General features: G+C 43.0%; 1 protein-coding gene across 1 annotated transcript; it reads left to right on the plus strand.

Moving 5' to 3' along the window:
• The first annotated feature begins 606 nt into the window (after positions 1-606).
• ednraa (endothelin receptor type Aa) lies at positions 607-15999 on the plus strand. The gene is made up of 9 exons (XM_086157366.1): positions 607-698; positions 772-841; positions 2056-2465; positions 3856-3983; positions 7132-7330; positions 10738-10890; positions 11641-11774; positions 12660-12768; positions 13161-15999. Exons 3-9 carry the CDS (start codon positions 2088-2090, stop codon positions 13299-13301), a joined length of 1242 nt encoding a protein of 413 aa, XP_086013492.1. The 5' UTR covers positions 607-698; positions 772-841; positions 2056-2087; the 3' UTR covers positions 13302-15999.

Consider the following 15999-nt stretch of genomic DNA (forward strand, 5'->3'; position numbering starts at 1 on the left):
GAGTAAAAAAAAAAAAAAATCAATTCATTTGAGGAACATACCGAGCAGAAACGCTCGATTCGACCTTTTATAGGAGGGATAAAATGAAGCTTCGAAAAGCGCCGTCCTGGCCGATCACTCGCATAACCCGAACGTAAAGGCGGGTTATGTTTATTTCAAACGATAGAAACACAACACGCAAACACGGACACTGACTTCCTCCTACCTTCCTCCCGCCAATCTAATCTCTGTTGCTGTTTGTGTGAGGAAACAGTTGCGTGTAATATATACAAGGCATAATGCGACTCAGGGACGTATCGAGCGAGAAGGTAGGAGGGCTTTAAGGGAAGGGGCAGATTGGAGGGCGTCGGGCTCCCAGATGCCCCCCGTCCCAGTCAGTGTGCGTGCATGTGTGTGTGTGTGTGTGTGTGTGTGAGCTGCCGGGCCCAAGAGATGAGTGTCAGCAGGCGGTGCTTCTGAGAGAGGGGGGGTGATGTTTCCAAAGGGGGCCCAGTCTGTTACCAAAGGGAGGTGGAGATTTACTATCCCACCCAGTCAAAGTGTCTCACTGGTGCTCTGACACACACACATACACATGCAAGGATACACAATACACACACACACACACACACACACGTCAGCGCACTCCACTCAGACATACTGCAAACTCTCCACAGGAAACTCTGAGCCATAATGCGAAGGCACCTCAGAGCAGACGGGTGCGTTGCTCAAACCAAGTGGGATACGGTGCAGCTTTGATAGTGCGTTAATTACTCATGTGATGTGATACAGATGTCTGGGGGCTTCAGCCGAAAGTTTGCCTGACGGTTTCCAAGGGGGCCAGGCAGACATTTTAGAAGCGGTAGGTGAAAACCAAACGTATTTATTATTCATGGATAGATCAGTTTGCGTGCTGTCACAGATCCCAGCAGTGTCATGCTGATGCTAAACTGTGATGCTACTTGAAGGGCTGGCTGCTAAATAGTTCTTTGTGTACTAGGTGACAGCTGGGACTTTGAACAGGAACAACTCTGGGCTATAAGAGCTGCCTGCACTGTGACATGATGCAAAGGGCTTCACTATCCATTTGACAGTTTTAAACTTCACCCACTATATTATTATCATTATTTTTTTTTTTACCAGGAGTTTTGGAGAATGGCTTGCTCTAATTTTAAAGTTTTTAAATGTGAAGATGTCTAAATATCAATTAATATTTGAGAAAGAACTAAAAAGCGCAGGCTGGGGTGTTTGTTGAGTGGCTTTTTTTTAAAGTAATTTATTTTTTTTAATTTTAACCTTCTTGTTTGGATTAGAAAGTTGACTGGAAATCGGCGCCCCCCCCTGCACGCAGGCGCTTCTTTTATGTTTTGGGGAAAAAACAATGTTTTGTCACCGCATGTCTAAATTAGAAACAGGAGGACGATGTTCGAGGGAGGAAATGGTTTAGTCGGAAACCCACGCAAGGGGGGGGGAAGAGAACCGGTGTCAAAAGAACAAGACATAAATCTATACCGTGTAGCAGTGTGTTAATCACACAAAGACGAGCGATCCATCTTCCAGAAGTCCTACATGCTCTGCGGCTTTCCCACCATACCGCGTCCGCATGCTTCATCTCAGCCTCTTCTCATAGTTACCTCACTTCCATGCATCATGCGGAGATGGTAGTGACATTTTTTCAAATTTGCGAGGGGGAAAATGGGTGACGTTTCACACATTCTGGAATTTTACAACCCCGGTCAAATTTAAGAAGGTCAGAGGATGACAAATATTGAGAACCGAGGCGGTTGTCGGTGATATTCGGTGTATTCTACGGATAATTACTTCTTGAAATTCGGGTGTGTGTTTACACCCGGTTTGACACGATATTCCCGTTATTTCACCGCTGCCTCGCAACTGTGTAAACGCGCACGTAGCTGCTCTTCCTCCATTCAAATATTTTGGCATTCGCTATTCTGCGTTATTCTAATATGACTCAGCAGATTTTTTTCCCCCCTCCCCCCCAAAAAATAATAATAACCCTTGTCTAGAGAGTAACAACATTTTCCTGTTGTCGTTTGTTTGTTTTTCCCGTATCAGGAGCAGAATCAAAACACCGAACGAGTTCCATAATGGGTACCCGAGCTGCGCATATGTTGCTGCTAATGGCCTGTATGGCGGCCAGAGGAATGTGCCAGATAAACACAACTGGAGGAGCGGCGGACTCGCTGCCGGGATTAAAAGCAGAGGGATCTGGCTTTTCCAACGCCACCATCATGAAAAGGCCTCCGATGTGCCGCGGAATGATCTCCATCAGTGACTATTTCAAATACATCAACACGGTGATTTCGATCGTAGTGTTCGTGGTGGGTCTCGTGGGCAACGCCACCCTGCTGAGGATTATATACCAACACAAGTGCATGAGGAACGGACCCAACGCCCTCATTGCCAGTCTTGCATTGGGGGACCTTATGTACATAACCATCGCTATTCCCATCAATGTATACAAGGTATAAATTTGGATATACGCCTCAATTCGATTGCATTTCGTTCTTAGTTTTCGTCATTAAAAAACGCTGAACGTGCAACAATGGCGGCGATGCACCGAGATAAACCGGAACATTACGGGCAGGAAAGTCGGGGAAGGGGTGTAGGAGACGGGAAAGTGCAATCAGCTGGGCGCGTTATCTTCACGGTGTGGGCAGATTAGTGATGAGAGGAGCAGGGATATGGTCGACTTAAATAAACACTAGAATCATGCTGCAGTTAGTCGCCTTGTGCTGACCTGGGACATTAGTCACTGACCTTATCTAGAGGCTTTATTTTCAAAAACTACTCAGTGCTACTCAAGAGAGATAAATCACAGCGAGTCCCGCGCGGAAACCCGAAAGACAATAAATATCGGGAACCTTTTTGTGTGTTTGTTTAACAATATTCGGCATTTTTAACCAGGATGAATTCAATCATTCGCACATGGAGACAATGAAATAACCGGGATCTGAAGCGACGAGATGAATCTTTTGAAGGCTCTATTGGACAAAGTGGGTGGGGGGGACGGAAAAGACACCTGGTCGGAATTAACTCCGAGGGTTAGGGCGACTTTGGAGTCAAAGAAGCACATGTGGAAGGAAAGAGTTTATACACAAACAAAGAAACACGTTCACCACACCGAGCCCAACCCCCTTTGCGCTTCCTCCGGGCTACGACAATATATCCAAAAATAAATAGCCACTTAAACACTGCAACGGTGACGTGGGCTCTTTTCCTCTCTCTTGCTTTTTCGTGCTCCTGGGAAATTTAAAGAGCACACGTAAACCATAAAGGGCCGGGATACAACAACAAATACTTCCTTTGGGCTCCGGATTTGAGTTTTTTTTGTTTTGTTTTTTTCCACGCACGTTATATCCCTCTGAAGGAAGAGTTCAACGACCTCTACGTTGGAAAAACACACAACCCGGCCCGGGTGACCTCAACGTAATTTTTTCAAAAGCCGAATTAAAAGGTCCACGCTCAGAAATGACCCTTTTTCCGCCGAAGAAGGGAAAGCGTGTCCAAAGTTGGTGGGTTTTATCGGCTGATGAGCTCCATCTGGTTCTCCTTTAACGTCGCGGACGCTGACGTTCACACGACGCTCATCGGGCTTTCATGCTCTGCAGGGGAAAATCGCCTCCAGCACATTTAAAAAAAAAAAACTCATCTGGCTTCCGAAAACAGATTAATCACGAACCCATAAACACAAACACCCTCATAGCTACAGCGAGATCGGTGAGCCCGACAGTCTCACCTCAAACAAAGAACGCACAACGTAGATGTTAAACGACAAATTTCCGTGCAAATGATGCAAAAATCTGCTCAAAATGTGAAAATGATTTGTCTTGTTTTTGCCCCCCTCCCCATCAGCTCCTGGCTGGACATTTTCCGTTTGCAGAAACCTATTTTGGCGTGTGTCTGTGTAAGCTGCTGCCTTTCCTGCAGAAAGCCTCTGTGGGCATCACCGTCCTCAACCTGTGCGCCCTCAGCGTAGACAGGTCAGTGAACCGCTTTCTTTCACGTCAATAGCTGAGACGCAGCGACCCGAGTTCTCAGGGACCGGCAGAGACGGGAAAAAAATTCAGTGTGAGAAATATGAATGTCTTACTCTTTGTACTAATGGCTGCGTTTGGTGAAAAAAAAGTATGTATTTAGGAAGAAGGTCCCTTGTTCAATTCTGACAAGCGTCTTCTCTGCGTGCCTGCATGTTTGTCTCTATGATGTGTGAATGAAATGCTGAATGCTGTTGGTCTCTATATTACATGAATGAGAGGGTGAATGGTTGATGTTTCTGTATCAGCGGTCCCCAATCTTTATTTGTACCAGGGACCAGTTTGATGCCCAAAAGTGTTTCTGCAGACTGCAAAGCACTTTTGAGAGTTCCAGAAGATTTTATTTGCAGACTGGTGGATCTGTACTAGTCCGAGGACCGGGGGTTTCTCTATACCAGCGGTGGGGAACCTCTGGCTCGCGAGCCATATATGGCTCTTCCGGTGATGGCATATGGCTCCCAGACAATTTTGAGTTGAAAAAAAATCAGTTTTGAACTGATTTTAAAACACTTGTGATATTTCTTCATAATATTGCGTTATTTTAAAGTAAATAAAAATTAGTTTTGAAGATAAATTTCACAGGTCACCCGTCGGTCGGGTCAGGAAACCAATAGCTTCCGAGCACGTCCGGGTCATGATAAGTTGAAGCAATTAATCGTATCAGATAGCCAACTAGTTTATCAGCTTCAACCCTTTTAATGGAAAAGATGGCGAAAAGTAAAAAGACGATGATAACCGTGCATTCCAGGCTGCGTGGACAGAGGAATTCGCATTTGGATCTGCGATATGTCTAATATGCTATGATAAAATTGCATCGATGAAACGGTCAAATATAAAGCTGCACTTCAAATACATCCATGCAGCACCAGAGGTCGCCTTAAAAGTAAGACATATTTAATTTATTATACATTAAAAATACTATATGGCTCTCGATGAAATATATTTTGAAATATTTGGCTTTTTTAGCTCTCCCAGTCAAAAAGGTTCCTGACCTCTGCTCTATATGGTGTGTAAATAAGGAGGTGAATGGTTGTTATGTCTCTTTATGGCGTGAATGATTGTTAGATAGGCTCCACCCTCCCTTCAGATTAATCTATTTGCATGAAATATATCACCATGATATCAGATAACGGCTTAATCTGAAGGGTAATTAGTTCCTCTATGTGCATGAACACCCGGGTTATCTGCCAATTGAATTTACACGTTTAAATGCATTGTTTTTTTTCATAAAAGTTAACGGGCCATTGGACATTATTTTCCTTCTTATGCAAGAAACTGTCAGGATAACGGCGAAAAGTCTGTCGTCGTGTTTATCCACCATTTCCGGATGCGGGGATTCATCTAAGGGTGGATTAATATCCTCTTGTAATTTTCATGCAATGACAGAAATAATCGCTTTAAGCTCATTGGTAATTAAATCCCTTCTATTCTGTTGTCCCAGTGTTGGAAACTTTTTCAAACGCCTGTCATTTTTTTATTGTCCTTTTACTTCTTAATGGCATCATTTCATATCATTAGTGATATGCCTAATGGTCACTCTACATGACGTTAGTATTAAAACGCCCCCCGCCCGATGACAAGAACACTGTCAAGTTCATTACCTTTAATGGAAAATCTACCATGAATAAATGATGATCGGGAAGAGCAGAAGCTAAATGTCACGCCGCTTTGGTACGCCAGACACAACTTTAGAGATAAGAGGGTCGGCCACCTTGAGCTCCAAGGTTCAACTTTAACGCCCTCCGTTGCGCGAGAAAGATGGGCGGCGCTTCGGCACAGATGCGTTCCAGAGCAGATGCTGTTTTCTGGGGGAGAAAAAAGTGTTTGCACATGTGTGTGTGTGTGTGTTTTAAGTGTGCAAGCCTCATCTTGTGGGGATATAAATGTGTTTGTCAAAGGTCTCGCCACGGCATAAATCACAGCGTGTTGTAGCTTGAGCATATGATAATGTTATGTTTTGTCAAAGGTCGGGGGGTTATTGTTAGTTATAGTGCTGATTCACTTTCATGGCCTCTGAGATCACGGTGGCGCAACTTGTTTATTTGCGCACGTGACGGAAACGCTCGGGTGTCTTTTGCATCTTTTTAATGTCGGAGGAAGAGAAAAAGGTGGATACATTACTACTTAGTAAAATATAAATGCCGCCATGTTGTTCAACAGAGAAATTCAAATGTGTCATGAAAAATATATTGTTTTTGCCATAAAATCTTGATGCGGGATTTTACTAAAACATTTCGACAAGTGGTTTCCATTAATGAAACAAACAAGCAAACAAGTATTCAGTGCACGGGAAACACAAGCCAACAGACAGACCCCTCTGCCAACACGGGCCGGTCTGTTTGGAGGCTTCGCAGAAATATAAATATTAGATATTTAAAATAAACAATTGATCATCTCTCTTCATCAATTCTTTACATTTTGATATTATTTGCTGACTCAGCAGTGGTGCGCTGCCATAGATAAAGGAAAACAGAACGGAAGACAAATTAAACAACCGGGTTCGTAATGGTTTTCCTACCAGGTGGCGTCGTGGCTCTGCACCGAGCGTCCCGGGTTTGATTCCCGAGCTCTACGTAGCCTTCCGAAGCGCCGTTGAGCAAGACGTCGAACTCCCGGGGCGCCACGAAGCAGCCGCCGCTCTTTGTTTACCCACGATGGTTAAAAATGCAGCGGTCATATTTTGCCGACATTGGGGCGTCCCCTCTGATATCGCGCTTTCGACACCCCTGCGATTTCCGAGCACTTTACGCGGGATCGCATTCACCCTTTCACACACCGATAGCTGCAAGGCGCTTACAGGACCGTCAGGAGCGACTCTGGAACAAGGATGCTTCAATAAAAAGACAGGTGTGGACGGAAGCGCCAACCAAAGCTACAGGGCTTTTCTTCGTTTTGGTAATAAAAAAAAAAAGCAGGTGAAAAGATCCAGCTCTAATTTAGTTCATGGATATTAGCCGACAAAGGGGTTTAATTCCTTCAAATGCGCCCTAAATCTATGCATTGACCTCATTCGGGACGGTTTACTGAATAATCTCACATTCAATGTTTAATTCTGGATGTTCGGACCGTAAGAGGTGTTCGATGTGTGTCGCAGGTACCGGGCCGTGGCGTCCTGGAGCCGAGTGCAGGGGGTCGGCATCCCTATGATCACCGTCATTGAAATTTTGTCGATCTGGATTCTGTCGCTCGTCCTGGCCGTCCCGGAGGCGATCGTGTTTAACGTCGTCGAAGAGAATTACAGGAACATCACCCTGCACACCTGCATGCTCAACCCTAAGACCAACTTAATGAAGGTATGCCTTCAGCTTATCATTCTCTCCTTTTTGCATCTCGCTGTTTTCTTTGTGTGTTATGGTACGGCGTGTCGCCGTACTTTTCCGGAGAGTTCCAGGATCGTGCGGCGGAGAGACAAAACATCTCCAGACTTTGGACCAACAACCCTGTTGTCCGATTGAAAAGCGCAAGCTCAGCATTTTCTATCAACTTGAAAGCATATCTTGTTTTTGAGTCTGCAAGTGTTTTAATGGTCAGCTGGAATGCTGATGTTCTATTTTGGTGGCCGGGTGGGGCGAGGGGAGGTATTTTTAGTTTACAAATGCAGCGATTAGATCGATAACCTTTCAGAAAGGAAAAAAAAAAAACACACATAATATAGCGCGGGAAAACTTAGCGCTGTGCATCAGTGCCTGTAGAGCCAGGACATGAATATTTAACAATCGAAACACTTTGTGTGATATATAACTTCGAGTAAATGCACGAGGAGCTACTTTCCTTTCAAGATATGGTTTTGGATGATTCACAGTTTTTGTTTTCCTTTTTTTTTTCTTTTGCCGGAGGAACATAATTGATTGCAGGCCAAGTAATTTTACTAAGGCCAGAAAACTGCAGTGTCTGGCTCGGCCACATGTCTGTGTTTATTCCCAAAGGCACAACAACGAATATGTCTCAGATATTAGTAACACCGTATCCCGGCAGCTTTATCAGACTAGCGTTTCACCGCTCCGAAGGCTATGTTTTTATAACCTTTTGCATCAGGCCAGCAAAATATTTCTAGAATTAGTGATACATGACTGGCGGCGCAGCGGTTAGCGCTTCCCCCGCAAAGCAAGAAGATTCGATTTTGATTCAATCTGTGTGGAGTCTCTGTGTTCTGCCTGGTTATCCCCCCCCAAAAGTCCCAAAACAGAGAGGTTCATTGATGACGCTATTGATGACAAAGAGCGAGTGAGTGGTTGTAGGTGGCTCTGGGATCAAACCACGTCCTATTACGCCTTCATAGAGAACAAAATAACCTTCTCCTTCACATACCCAACGCGACAGGACAGGTATCGCCTGGAGCGCGCCACCTTGGCCTGCTCCAAAAAAATTGGCAGACCTCTCACCCACTTCCATGGCAGTTAAATCTTAAAAACGGCCAAAAAGATCCTCGCAGATCAGTCCCACATCTTATACCCGGCCTTCGAGTGGCTCCCCTCAGGTCGCTAACCTCGCTGCCCCGTCTGTGAAACCCAGAGAGAGACGCCCATCTCCTCAATTCCCAGCAACCCTGCAAATTATACCTGTATTATATATCGATAGCCGGGATGCAAAACCTCCTATCGGAAAAAAATCACTTTTTTCGGGAAATGAAAAAACAATGTTTCATTTGATTATAGTATTGTCTTTGATAAAGATATTCTATAATTTAAAAATACATAGCATGTACACTGCTTAAAAAAAATAAAGGGAACACTTAAAAAACACATCCTAGATCTAAATGAATAAAATATTCTTATGAAATACTTTGCTCTTTACACAGTTGAATGTGCTGACAACAAAATCACACAAAAATGATCAATGGAAATCAAATGTATTAACCCATGGAGGTCTGGATTAGGAATCACACTCAAAATTAAAGTGTAAAAACACACTCCAGGCTGATCCAACTTTGATGTAATGTCCTTAAAACAAGTGAAAATGAATCTGTGTTGCTTCCTGAGTGGACACTATGATTTCACAGAAGTGTGATTGACTTGGAGTTACATTGTGTTGTTCGAGTGTTCCCTTTATTTTTTTGAGCAGTATAGTTTTTACCACTGACAATGCAGATAAGTGTTTTTTTCCTCATTTTTTCTGCTTCATTGTGCACATAGGAGTTTTGTCATGTGACATTTATGTCAAACGAAAGGGCCGGATTATCTTGCAGATAGACTGAAAATGTGGAGTCGTCCCATTTCTCACCATTCAATGCAAAAAGCCAAAATCGAAAAATTTCCAGCTAGGAGGTTTTGCATTCCAGCCATCGATACACTGCTCCAAAAAATAAAGGGAACACTTCGACAACACAATGTAACTCAATTTCCTTTGGGATAAATAAAGTTGTTCTTATCCTTATTCTCATTCTTAACTCCAAGTCAATCACACTTCTTGGAAATCAAACTGTTTTAAGGACATTGCATGCATTTTGGATCAGCCTGTAGTGTGTTTTTCCACTTTAATTTTGAGTGCAACTCCAAATCCAGACCTCCATGGGTTCATACATTTGATGTCCATTGATCATTTTTGTGTGATTTTGTTGTCAGCACATTCAACTGTGTAAAGAACAAGGTATTTCGTAAGAATATTTCATTCATTCAGATCTGGTATGAGTTATTTATTTTTTTGAGCAGTGTATATATATATTCACCCATACATTTACTGATTTTCAAAAATTTGATGTCTGCTATCCCCTGATTCTGAGAATGGACAATGGATGATACGTGGCAAGTAAAAATATTGTGAGGCATTTTGCTCATAAAACAGAGAGTATTAATGAACTGAACAAAGCACCACTTCCATATTGCTCAGTATTACCCCACCTTCATTGTGGCACTGGTTCTGAAGATTAACTTGTCTAAAGTGACAAATCAGAAAATACTGCTTATTATAGTGTGCCTCCTCACGCTGCTAATTATCATTCACTTATTTCCATGCTGTTTTATGAAAGGGTTTATAATATATATAATATCTTATATATAATATCTCCAAAGACTACGATCACTATGACTGACATCCCTTTTCAAAACTATTGTTGGCATCCCTTAAAAAGGTTGAAATCTATACATTGCCATGTTTTTTTTATTTATTTTAAAAGAATCAGACAAATTCAGCAACAGAAATGCTTATTGATAATTCTGGGGTCTTATATTATTCACCGAAAAAAAAACAATTTTTTCTCTATTCATGGTGATGGAATTAATGGGTTTTTCTGACCAATTTTAATATGCTTTTTTTTTTTTTTTCAACTATAAAAAGTTTCAGTTACATTTGCATGATTTTAAAGTTTTGTTAAGTGCAAAGGGAATTCTCATTGTGAATTATTCTCTGTAACTGTGAGTCATGTAGCCTTGTCATGAGCCGGGTAATTAGACGCTGTGTGTTTTCACATGGTTGCAACAGTGACGGGCCTGCAGGGCAAACACGTGACACTGGACACTCTTGGCACCGGAGTACAGGGTTAGCCTGGTGGCGTTCAGGGTCACGAGTATCTGATTCAGTCAAATGCAACTATTTCAGCTTTTGTCTGGTATAAAAAAATGTGATGTGATTAATTCGGAATGATTTAAAGGGAGATTACCCTCCTGGTCTTGCTTCCGAGTCTAATTAGACCGGGGCTAAATCTTAGCTATGACAAAGCTATACTGCAATTAATATGCGTAAATGTGCGTGCGTTTCTTTGCAGATTTACACAAATGTGAAAGACTGGTGGCTGTTTGGCTTCTATTTCTGCGTGCCGCTTACCTGCACGGCTATCTTCTACACCCTGATGACGTGCGAAATGCTCAATAACAGAAACGGCAGTCTTCGGATAGCGCTCAGCGAACATCTAAAACAGGTAGGACGGTTAACAGTCCCTTCCCTTTTCCTTAATCCTCCTCAAATCCCCGACATTTGGGCTTCAGTACTGCTCCCCTCCTATCTCCATTAACCTTTATGCCCCTTTAAAACACCCAGTACAAAATTAAGGCCACTGAATACACTTGAATTGCCATTGCATGTGTATGTGTGTGTGACACAGCACTATACAAGGGCAGACTGTTTAAATGTTGATTTTTAAAAGGATGCCGAGAAGACGTGTCTCACACATTTCATGAGAATCTACCATCAACCTTCCTTTGGCCTATCACATCTAGCAAACACGATTAATCCCTGACCTCTGCGGACATTCTGTCCCGTGTATCATAATAAACTCGTTGTCAAGGAAACATGACATCCGTTTACACATGGCGCAGAAACGCTTAACATCTAACACATGAGCAAACTCTTTGATACTGAGGGTCGGTCTGTTTTGCCAGATTTCAAAACAAAGCATTCAAAATTGCCAAGGAGCCAAGACTGTGCGGGGAAATGTTTTTTTTTTAAGAGTGATTTCATTGGGTAACCTCGTTTAACCCCCGTTTGCGAGGACATCGTCCGTGCAAAGATCTGACCCCTGAATTTTATTGCCATGCAGCTACGAGCTAAGAGTAACAATCACAATGTGATTTTTGAATTTTTCTATTATTACAATTTAGAAGGGGCTTCTTACTTGGATCTTTCCTCTCTGCTGCAATGATGCAAAGCAAAGTGTTGTTTCTTTCTGCAGAGGAGGGAGGTGGCCAGGGCCGTTTTTAGTCTGGTCCTCATATTCGCCCTCTGTTGGTTCCCTCTGCACCTCGCACGAATCCTGAAGAAAATGGTTTACGCGCAGAATGATGAAATGCGATGTGAGCTGCTCAGGTGAGTGAGTTACAGCTCCTTGAAACACTTTTTCCGTAATATCTTATATCTTCTTGTCTCTTTAGTTCCTTTTTACTTTGTTCTGTATATCAGTTACCAACACCTCCTCAGGAGATGTCAGTAAACAGTCATGAAATTAAAAAAAGAAATTGAAACAATATTGAGACCCATGACAGAAAGTCAACCAGCATGTGTGAGTGTGTGTGTGTGTGTGTGTGAGATGAGATAATGAGATGAAGATTGGGAAATTATGACACCAGCAGCATAACATACAAAGAGCAGAAATTGACATGCTAAAAATAAAATAAAATAAAATAAAATAAAATAAAATAAAATAAAATAAAATAAAATAAAATAAAATAAAATAAAAAAATAAAATAAAATCTGAAAGTATAAAAATTATTCAAGTATTGTGTAAGTACAGGAGTATAGTAGTATATACATATATATATTCACATAGTACTATACTCTAGTATAGTTGTATATGCAAGTACATGCAACGAACAGCTCAAATGTTAAAGTGAAATGACATCAGTGGTGGTTTTTTTTTTTTTTTTTTCATACTAAGAACACAGTGGTCAGCGCCTATGCCTCAAGGCAAGACAGTCCCTGGTTTGATTCCGGCAGAGGGTCTTTGTGTGCGTGTTCACCTCGAGCCTGTGCGGGTTTCCTCCGGGTTTTAAAACATGCAGGAGATTCATTGGAGACCTTACATTCCCTGGATGTAGAATGAGAGGGTGAACGCTTGTATGTGTCTGTCTGAACCCCGTCTCTCGCCCGGTGACAGCTGGGATCGGCTCCGGCCCCCCCTGTGACCCTGAGCGCAAGATAAGTGGTAAAGATAATGAACGAATGAATGCTAACAGACTCTTATTGTACTTCCAGTTTTCTTCTGGTCATGGATCACCTCAGCATCAACCTCGCTACAATCAACTCCTGCATAAACCCCATTATCCTATACTTTGTCAGCAAGAAATTCAAAAACTGCTTTAAGGTACAGTGCTCCCCAACAAGAGACGGATATTAATGGACACACTTCTTTATCTTTCACGCACTTACACGCTTCTGATTTAGTCCGTGCAGTTTAGCAACTCAGGACTTTTTTTTTTTCCATGAGTCACAGGCTCTAATGCCGATGACTTTCATTTAAAAGCACGCCGGTGATTTATGTATTCACTTTGTTGGCTGCGGCCACACACTGCAAAGGTCTTTCAAAGGGACCCGAGCTGGAGATAAACCGTGTCTCGTGTTAGAGGAGAAGATCGGGGGGGGGTTGGGGTTGGGGATGGAGGCGGCTGCACACACATGAAAAAAAAAAAAAGACCTCCTGGAGAAAACTGCCATGTTAAAATATTCTCTTTCCTCTCTTCACATGTTTTTTCCAAGTCGTGTTTGTGCTGCTGGTGCTACTCCGACAACCAGCTGAGCAGCATCGGACCCGCGATGAACGGAACCAGCATCCAGTGTAAAAGCCCCGAGCCCAACAACCTCCTCAGCGATCGCAGCATCAGAAAAGACAGCGACTAACCCGACATCACAAGAGGAATATTTTTTTCAAGCTCTCCATATACCCAGCAAGCAAGTAAATAAATGCTCGTCACATATTGTATCTTGAAATGACATTTATCGAGGCAGGAAAAAAGGAAGAAAAAAAAAAAAGGACCCAGGACCCGCTCGGTCTTAATGTGAGGCGGGATAACAAACCGAAGGACAACGGATTTTGATGTACAGCGTTCCCGAAGATGCCGGGCTTAGCGTCCCAAAACAAACTCCTCGTATTCCCACACCCCCGAAGAGGAGGGGAGGGGGCTCGGAAGCACGAGGGAAAACGTGGGAGAGTGGAAGGAGGACGCCTCCTTCGCAGGATGCAGCTGAACTATAAATTGCTCTCAATTAGTAGTCGAGCCTGCTGTTCCTGTAAAGGGCAGCGCTGCTGGGAAAGGCGCGCGAAGCTTCGGGAAGAAAAAGAGCAGACCGTTCTCTGTCAGGGCAAATGGCGGGAGATGAGTGTGTGTCATTCCCAGGAGTTTGCCGCTCACTCAGGGCGGAAAACAGGAAAGCATGTTACTGACACAAGCGACTATTCTTTTTCCACTGAACACGCCACCGGTTGTACTCTCACTCATTATTCATCCGGCCTCTTTGCGAGGTGAGCTGGAGGATGATCTCCCCTTTCGACGCCTGGGTTTTGCCAAGGAGAGAAATCTGCCCCGGCCCGATGGGACGAGGGCGCGGTTCACGGCTGTGCGTCGCCACCTCTCTCTTTCTGGGGGTGCGGGAGGAACCCGCGGCTGCAAAACATCTCACGACACGAAAAAAGTCAGCGAGCACCAGCGTACGCTTATTCCGATGTAAAGCGAGAATTAAATTGCCAAAAAGAAATAGATGAAGAAACGAGACCTATAAAAATCCTAATTTGCAGAAAGTATTTGCATGAAAATCAGCAAGAAATGTGTGAATTAGTCTGCGTCATTCAAGCTAAAACTTTTTGCAGAGAAATTTGAAAGGACATTTTTAAGCTCGGCTTAATACCTCGGTTTCACTTGAACTCAACGGGGGGGGGGTGAATTAAGACTAACTTATCGAACTTTAAGGAAAAGCTTCATGAAACTGCACGTGTGCTGCGCTGCAACAGGCGGTTTGTTTATTTTTATTCAATAGAGCAAAGAATAGAAAAAGGGATATGTAAGGAAATAGGAGTTAATTGTCATGTGAGTGAAATCCATCGAGTCTCGACATTCTCCACGAAGCACACTGGACCTCCAGTGACCAACAATTCGAGAAAAAGGAATATTTCCCACGGAGCCACGAGACCGTCCGCTAATATGCACGAGCACATAATCAACACGGTTGTAGTTTAAAAACCGGTCAATCTGTATTTAATATAACATGAAGTAATGGAAAATGAACCGATATCACCACTAACTGCACGAGAATGTTTTTTATTTTCTTGTTTGTTTGTTTTTTTACAACACTGTGAAGTTTTGCAATACGTTATCGACATCTATTGTGACATTTATGCCTACGTAATCCGTGGAATATACTGTATATTGTCCACTTTTATAAAGTGTTTTATTCTGCAGTAATAATATATATTTTAACGATATTACCTGTGTAATGACAAAGGCAGAGGGGTTTGGAGGGAATGGTGGACACAAAGAGGACTAGTGGCATTTTAGTTGAAGTTGCCCGTAGCAGGAATACTGCAGGAATTATGCTTGTATGTTTGTTTGCCAAGTATAAAAAAAGCAAACAACTGGTAGATAATGAATGAATAAATCACAAACAGAATTACAAATTGACATAAGATGAAATTGGTATTCACATACAGAGCCACATCGTTCTTCATTTTTTTTTTTTTCCGTGGAAAGCGACTGAGACTTCAAACCAGGATGTCCGTTTCGCTGCTACCAAGCTCATCTCCTCGTGAAGTTTCCGAGTCCATTTTCTCATATTTTTTTCCTGCATTCTATTGATTAGCGGTGTGAAAATGGCTTTTTCACTGGCACGAGTAGCACGAAGCCAAAGTGTTCGCCAAATGGGTTGCGCAGGGGGGGGAGGGGGGTCATGCATTGTGGAACTGAAATGCAAAAGTTCCCTTTGAGCTCACTCACAGACCTCCACGCTTGGAAGAATCTAAAAGACGATCTACATCTTGACCTTTATCTCAAGATCAGATCATTACTTGCCATTTGCGGGCTGTCTGATGCATGTTGTGGAAAAAAAAGAAAACATCTGCAACACTGTGAGATCACTGCCAGGTGCCTGTTGCTACTGTCAGCACACACCGCCTCTTTTTTAACCCTCACGCTGACCTAACTGGCTATCGACTGTGACAGGCAGATAAGAAATCATTGCAAATTATTCCCGTGCACCACAGAAAACACCCGCGGTCAACAAAATGTCCAACTATTCCTCTCAATGTGAATACCACACTCAGCTACCAGATGAGTTTACTGCCTTATCCGATGTGTGAATACACATAAACCTGTGTGCGTTTGGCTGTGTGCTAGAATTTGAATGAGTGACGTGTGTGTAGTTTGTCACACCACTTTAGTTGGAGTGTTGTTGCACACTGTGTACTAAAGACCAGGCTTGGTCTGTTATTTCACCACTATCCATCCCAGCTACTCCTGCTCGCCTGGAGAAACGTATACGTCGGTTCTTGTTGTTAACCCCGTCTTAGCACTGCTGCTTGAACCAATAAATCCATTTCCATCTCTGG

Source organism: Fistularia commersonii, chromosome 12 (genome assembly GCF_037954325.1).
Source record: "Fistularia commersonii isolate RoL2024-O1a breed Wild chromosome 12, RoL_Fcom_v1.0, whole genome shotgun sequence".
In the NCBI taxonomy this organism is placed as follows: Eukaryota; Metazoa; Chordata; class Actinopteri; order Syngnathiformes; family Fistulariidae; genus Fistularia; species Fistularia commersonii.

What these genes read in the sequence shown, in the direction of transcription:
- ednraa (XM_086157366.1), top strand. Translation starts at nt 2,088, where the DNA reads ATGGGTACCCGAGCTGCGCATATGTTGCTGCTAATGGCCTGTATGGCG. An exon ending in TTCCCATCAATGTATACAAG is followed by an intron (nt 2,466 to 3,855) that starts GTATAAATTTGG and finishes CCTCCCCATCAG; the next exon opens with CTCCTGGCTGGACATTTTCC. An exon ending in ATGCGATGTGAGCTGCTCAG is followed by an intron (nt 11,775 to 12,659) that starts GTGAGTGAGTTA and finishes TTGTACTTCCAG; the next exon opens with TTTTCTTCTGGTCATGGATC.